General features: G+C 39.5%; 1 protein-coding gene across 1 annotated transcript in view; it reads left to right on the forward strand.

Annotated features, from left to right (window-relative positions):
- Positions 1 to 2,666: 2,666 nt before the first annotated feature.
- Positions 2,667 to 7,636, forward strand: part of BICD1 (bicaudal D homolog 1 (Drosophila)) — a gene marked incomplete at its 5' end in the record, with an annotated part of 91,322 nt that continues 86,352 nt past the window's right edge. Inside the window, 2 exon segments of the mRNA XM_009332913.1 lie at positions 2,667 to 2,727; positions 7,553 to 7,566. Coding sequence (XP_009331188.1) covers positions 2,667 to 2,727; positions 7,553 to 7,566 — 75 coding nt within the window.

Raw genomic sequence — 7,636 nt, forward strand, 5'->3', positions numbered from 1 at the left:
GAATTTCAACAGGCCTGTAGACACTGTAGGGATCTATTGAGAACAAACAGAAGACGTCCACATTGTACATGCTTTTATCCAAAGCTTCCTTGGGGAAAGACTATGATTTGTTTACATTTGTCCTACTGTTCTGCATCTGTAAACAGTCTCGGTATTACTTATGTTTTCCATATATCTGATCTCAGTATTTCTGGCTTAGATAAAGCCTCTAGCATGTTGGTTTGCAAGTCTTTTTTGCAAGCTAAAACTCTCATGGAGTGTCCTGGTTTCAGCTGGGATAAAGTTAACTTTCTTCCTAGTAGCTGGTACAGTGCTGTGTTTTGGATTTAGGATGAGAACAATGTTGATCATACACTGATGTTTTAGTTGTGGCTGAGCAGTGCTTACACTAGTCAAGGACTTTTCAGCTTCCCATGCCCTGCCAGCAAGAAGCAGGGAGGGGGCACAGCTGGGACAGCTGACCCAAACTGGACAAAGGGATATTCCATAACATACGACGTCATGCTCAGTACATAAACTGGGAGGAGTTGGCTGGGGGCAGCGATCACTGCTCGGGAACTGGCTGGGCATCGGTCGGCAGGTGGTGAGCAATTGCATTGTGCATCACTTACTTTGTATATTCTTTTTATCATTATTATTATTTTCCCTTCCTTTTCTGTCCTATTAAACTGTCTTTATCTCACCCCACAAATTTTACTTTTTTTTCCCCCAATTCTCTCCCCCATCCCCCTGGGGTGGGGGGGAGTGAGCAAATGGCTGTGTGGTGTTTAGCTGCCTGCCGGGTTAAACCACAACATGCAGATATTAATGTACACGCCTTTACCATTTGCATTATTATTGAATTGAGTTGATTAAGTAAGCTGGTATTTGGAAATAAATTTAAATGTTATAATATTAAATAAATAATTTTGCCTTTAGGCGGTAATAAAGTAGCTTCTTCAGGTAACATTTATGGATTTATCATAGTTACCTATACTGTGCTCATAACTATAGTATATTGTATCTCAGATTGTGAATGGGTGTATCATAACAGTCCTTTTCACTGCGTAGCAGATACTGTCCTCTACATTTTTCAAACGGGAAGTTGAGGAACAATTTCCTTAAGGTCATGTCAAGTGTCTGTAGCAAAGCATGACTTGAAACCAACTGTCCCTTAAAGTTTAATTTTCACCTTTTTCAGAAGGCAGACCGATCTCATAACAACAAATAAGGAAACCGCAGTTTGTCAACTTTCTTCAAACTGAGTATAAAACATTTAGTGTTTTTTCTCCAAGATGGGGCATATGAAGTAAATGGTATGTTGTTACATTGAAATAAAAAAAACAAAACACAAACACACGAAAATCTTTTTCATGTTGTGTGGCATAGAGCATAAAACTGATCATCTTGAGTCTGGAAATTATGAAATGACCAATGCTTAGACAGTTGCTTGGGTACAACTGAATTTTGATCAATTGTCTCATATTCTTTTTGACCAGGAGACTAATTAAGCTTAGGGACTGTGTTTGCTGTTCTGAGTTGAAAGAGGACTTGGTGATGGGATCCAGCATCTTTCTATCTTCTACCTCTCTGTAGGAGAGTTCAGTATCCTGCTTTCTTGAACTTAGGAGGAATTAGACAAATGGAACACTTCTGTAGCTGTAAAACAAGAAGCTGTTTTCAGCTAGCCTGTCAACCCAAAAGTTCATGGTCTAGTTTTCTTGCCTGCATGCCCATGCTGATTCAGGCTGTGTTCTCAGTCTGCTTCCCTGTGTGGGCTATCCATCTCACATGCACACAATACCTATTAAATTCCTTCTTCTCTCATTATTTTGACTAAACATGCATCTGTCTGTGTTTTGATTGCAATATGCCTATTATTTGTATTTGAAGACTTTCAATACTTCAGTATTGGATTCCAAAAGGAAACCTATTGACCTCTCTCAGCTCTCTTAAATGAACATCAGGAGGTCATGTCAACTACATAAAGATTTAATCTAAATTATGAATAAATTTTAGAGGCATAAAACTTTCCCACTTTTTAAGAAAACAGGTATAATATAACTGGAACCCATCAGCCACTTCTGCGACGGTGGTGGTGTTTGCTGTTGCGCTGCAACGCTGCCAAGAAACACAAGTCAGGTTTAGATTCAGTGCCACCTACTGTGTTCTTCAAGAATAAAACATGGCCCCTGTCCAAGATGCTGTGCAATCTGCGTACCCGAAGTGTGAGGGAGCAGGGAATGACAAACAGCCAAGTGATCAGAACCAAGCACTGAGCATATGCCTGTAAGAAAGCCCACAGAGAGAGAGATTCCATTTAGGCTGAATGCTGGCTTGGGTTTACCAGCAAAGAAACTGCTACGTGCAGGTTGATTTCAGCAGCGTTCAGGTGAGCCGTGTGTAAAATATTGGAGGTAACTTAAGGAAATAATGTGTCTAAATGGAGCCACATCACATCTTATGGCGGGGGGGGAGGAGTGTGTGTGGCAGTTTTGTACCAGCTGGTGTTGAGGGAAGGGCTATAGCCTGCTCAGCCACTAGCCCCCCTGCTCAGCCTTGCCTAGGGGATTTCCTTACAGACCTATGCCTGCCACTGATTGCTCCTTAGTAGAAAAACGTCAGAGAACCTTGAGCTTTGGTTAATGAATTGTGAAGGAAAAAAATACATAGTAAGCTTAATTAAAAAAAAAAATTCTCATATTTGAAAGAGAGACACGGAATTGCAAGTGACTAAGGTAATGTTAAGTGATAAGTGGGCATTCAAGTTGTGTCACGAAATAAGGCCTGTCCCTGACATTAACCCCAGTGAGGCATCTCTAGCAAAGATTTCCATCTGTGGTGCCATACTGACAGTTACTGAGGAAATATGCTACCCTCTTGGATAATCCCAAACTGCTTTTTCCCTGCTTTTGTTTTAGGAATGTGGAGGTAACTAATACATAATACATTCTGCTTTGCAGCAAGTTAGCAGCTGAGATAGGTAATCACTTGAACAAGTTCAATGCTATTGCATTATGCATCAGAAAAACCACATTAAGTGTCAAAGCCATAAAGGTAGGCTGCCTGCTCATGCTGATAGCAGTCAGCTCATGTTTTATTGCTTATTAATCATCACAGTCTAGAAGGGTGAGTTTCTATGCAAATACTTCAGAATTCCTGCCCCAGGAGGTGGCTAGTAAAAATAAAACTGAAACTCAGAAATAGCATCCTTCATTACCTACTTATGTTTTTAACTGATCTCTTGCATATGTGCTGCTTTCTGCACCTAAATTAGATATCTAGCTTATTCTCTTTTTTCCTTTTTTTTCAAGTGCTAAATATAATTTTCGTTTTACAGACATCATTTCACGTCACTCACTGCACATTAGCTTTCTATTGCTGTTTATATTTGTCATATAAATATTCTTACATACGTTGTTTGGAACAGTCATATTTTTCTATTGCATTTTTATGAATCTGTGCCCGTTTTATTCTCTGCATTATTTCTTTCATGCTAGTTTGCTTCTGACACTGGAATTTCCATCTGAGGTTATTTAGAGTTCAGTGGCAAATGGCCTTTTCCTCAAAAGTTCCACCTTTCTCCATGATCAGACTGATCTCTCACCTGTGTGCGCCCACTGTTGCCATCCTTTATCATGTGCTGAAACAAATATTGATCATTATTTTATCGTTCTCAAAGTTCAGATTTTAAGACACCCCTAAAAAGTCGTGATACTGTTACACAATTCTCAGGTCTCAGAATATATATACAGTGTTTAATTGTATCTTGTTACTCAGCTTTTATGACCAACTTACAAAAAAAGTATCTCCTAACTCAGTCAACAGCATCCTTTCAAGCAAAGTCTTGAGAGAAGTGATGGGACTAGTATAAGGTGAAATTCAGACCAGTCTCTGTTAGGACAATCTTTGTAGCTGAATTCAGCTATTGTGCCTACACTGGGAGGGGGTTTCTCAAGGGAACAGAAGCTATAAAGGGCTATACAGCCCCCTCTGAGTCCCAATTTGAATTTGGAAGACGATGTGCTTTGTCAGAAAAGCTCTGCAATGTGATTGCTGAAACTAAGAGCCACCAAGGGACCAGTAGTGATTTCTAAGTGGTTTTAATGAGTAGTCACACCAAGCAAGGCAACACCATACTGAAAAGAATGGCAGTAATTAACTAATATGCCTACAAGATACAGTACAGCACCAATCCAAAATACTATCCTAGGAACAACGCAAGTGAGTTGGGCACCATCCCTACAGTTACAACCACAGGTCTTTGTTTCCGTAGTTACTTCTTCGTGGTTCGCTCAGAGAACTCCCTTGCCTATGTTGATGTACTTGTCCCAATCCAGTTGAAAAGATGGAAAAGCATGGAAGACCCTGGCCCTGCTTTTGCCATCCTGGCATCACCTGAAATTTGGTTTAGGGAGGAGCTGGTGTGGTACTGATATAGGTGAAAAAGTACTTTTAGGCAGGAGCAGCATCTCTCCAGCAGCCAAGCTATATACCTTCACTATAAATATCTGACCAAAACATTGATATCTTCTTTAATGGTGAGCACAGGGAACACCTGCTCTGCATTTGCATGGTACTTCTTCCTCTCCCTCGGTGTCACGTGGTATCAAAGGAATACTATTTCCCCAGTCAGGCTTCCGTAGCAGACTGGTATTTTCCCCATATATGATACCATAAGATACATTTAGCAAACCAGTTTGTATCTGACACTTGACCCAAACGCAAGCGAGCTTTCTTTAGCCTGCAGTCTATGTTGCCACCTTCTCATGTTTGACCTTCATCTGCTGTTTCTTCCTTCCAGACCTGATGCCAGTGCCAGCCGCAACCGGCTCACACATATTAATGCCAGTGTTTGTGCCAAATGCTCCTACAGTTTGTATCTCATCCGTAACTGGCCCTTACCAATGTGGATTTCCCAGCTCCTGGGGACCTTTTGACTCTTTCCTGTCCAATGTGTTCAGGAGGTAATTGTGAAGGCCGAAGTGGGCTGTTCCAGCTCTCCCAGGCTCCAGCCCATTTGTGCTGCTGGCTGAGCGGGGGTGTTCGTGCAAAGTGCTGGTGTGAGGCGTGTTGTCATATCCAGGCCTGGAAACCCATGGTTGTCGGAAGACAGTTGTGCCTGTTATAAAGTTAGTTGCCCTGAAAAGTTTTTCAGGTGGCTAACTTTTCCCACTACAGGGATGGCTTCAGTGAAATAAGTGTGCACAGTTAATTGAAATATCTATATCACAGCAAGGCTATAAGGTTTTATAAATAGTAAACATATTAGGCAAATTACGAAAATATAAAATCAAAGTGGAACAAATATCTGGCTACCAGCTGAAAAACATTGATGTATGGTTTAATTTAAAAGTGATCAATCTCATGGAAGGCCTTAAGTGGGTATGTCTGGAAAGTTTAAACTTTTTGGTGTTCTATACAGACCATGAAATACAGAAGCAGGACCTTTTGCTTGGTTTTTAATTAAAAGACATCTCGTATTCCTCTCCTTGTTGCATGGATCTGCATAATTTCCATCGATATGGAAAGAGAATTATGCTTCCTTTCTTTCCTTCCCCTGATTTTTAACCTATTGATAGCAGTTTAAGAAAGAAATTGAATAGTATAATATATAGTAATGTTCAAATTTGGTTTCATAGGAAAAAATGCTTAAATCATTTTCTCTGATATTTTCTGTAGTCATAGGTACAAGGAAACGTTAAGTACACGGTAATTTTCTCTTATGCTATGCACCCTCCCCAAAATCTGTATTCATGGCCATTCTCAAACATCACACATGCTAAAATGCACCTTGCAAAGTACGTTTGAGGAAAATACGGTATGCACCTGGAAGGCCATCTTCTCTGTGCACTGGTATTTACCCATAGTGCTTTAACTAGAGTTCTCTGGTAGAGAGGGCTCCAGCTCCCATTTCTTCATGAGCTTCTCCAGCCCTGTCAGTCCTGCCTGCTGTTCTGCTGTGTTTTGATCTTTCCCCTGGATATGTAGCCTTTACATTTGTCCTGTAGGGTCTTTATTAGACTGGTGCTTTTTGCTCAGTCTCAGATTAGGAAGAGTGAGCCATGGAATATGAGTATGTAGAGTAAGAGATAATTTATTGGTAGTGTTCCTGAAACAGTCATCTTAGATTCACAGATATAGAGACTGAATCAGTGCTTAACAGTTTCATTAAATTGAATTTCTTGTTATTTGGAAAATCCTATTCGGCAAGTTGCTGATGCTTGCTATTTCAGTAACTTGCAGTCTTTGGAGAAGACAGCTGGGTTAATACATTATTGAATATTTTTAGAATCCTTTAATGCTGAGTTCACAGGATTCTCTAAGTGAAGTAGACTTAAAAGCTAAAAAGTTTTTGAACAGGGTTTTGCTTTGAAGTTTCTAAGGGGCTGCTTCAGTTCTAGTGCCAGTAAAACCTAGAACGTGTTCTGAAAGGCTATAAATAGTGGCAGTAAAACAATGGATTTCATTTGGCAAGTAGTTCTTATCGATGGGAAGGCAAAGGAGGCCACTGCTTACAGTGGGTACAAATGTATACTCCGCTTTGTGGTTTCATAGGGCTGGGTAGAAATTAGGCTTTTGGGGAGAATTTCCCACTGAAAGAACATATATTACCATTACTTGTATCTTTCTCTTCTATATTGGGGAAAAAAATTAAAAATCATGGTCTTTCAAACACACTCTCTTTGAATTAAGATATATGAGAGAGCTTTTGCCTATGTTAGGCTAAATATTCTTAACATTAGAGGCCTTCTTTTAGCTTTTTTTCAAAATTAGGCCATGTCATTTTCAACCAAATGTCTGTTTTTAAAGGTAATACAAACAAAACAGGTTTTGCTTTTATTTTATGTATTATTACTATTGTTATTTTTATTTATATATTGTTTTGTGTTATTACATTATTTTTTATGTTATTATATTATTGCAGGTTTTTCCCCTCTGTCTTTTATAGCTAAATGATATCTCTATCACTTTTACTATCGTAGCTTGTACTTCGCTTTCTTCCAGTTGCTTCAGAGCTGTCCAAAATAATATCAGAAATTACCACTGAGAAATACCGCCTTATTAAACTGATCACTCTAAGCCAGTAACAAGAAGAGGAAGAGAATCACTGAAAATTACCTATATATTTAGAAACTTCTTGAATACTTAAATATTGTTTATTTTCAGCAGAAGCAGAAAACACTGAGTACAAATGAAATCAAGGGGCTGTCAAACTCCGTGTTTAGCTTAGCAGCGGTGTAAATGGCCACTGCTTGATCCTCAGCTCATTTATCTTTCTTTTAAGTTATGGGAAGCTTTTTTCCATACCATCAAGTCGGCTTCTATAATAAAAGAATGTTGAAAATGGAAGGCAATTTAGAAAGATTTGTCAGCTGTTTATGCTCCTTAAAACAAACAAACAACACGTTTATTTTGCAGAACTAGAGAAGAAAGGAATTGACGCATTATCAGCTGGCCTCATGCAGGAGAGTTAAACACTGGCACTAATTAATGGCTAGTTAGCAGAGCACCATCTTGATCTCAGTGGAGGTCGCCTGGATAGGGGCCATAAATCCATACAGCAAATGAGAGCAGCTTCAAGATGCTTCATTTCAGCTAAATGAGATGGTGGCCCTCAGCTGCTAGGAAGCTGCTAAGGCAGTATTTATTAGGT

Source organism: Pygoscelis adeliae, unplaced genomic scaffold (assembly GCF_000699105.1).
Source record: "Pygoscelis adeliae isolate BGI_AS28 unplaced genomic scaffold, ASM69910v1 Scaffold38, whole genome shotgun sequence".
NCBI lineage: Eukaryota > Metazoa > Chordata > Aves > Sphenisciformes > Spheniscidae > Pygoscelis > Pygoscelis adeliae.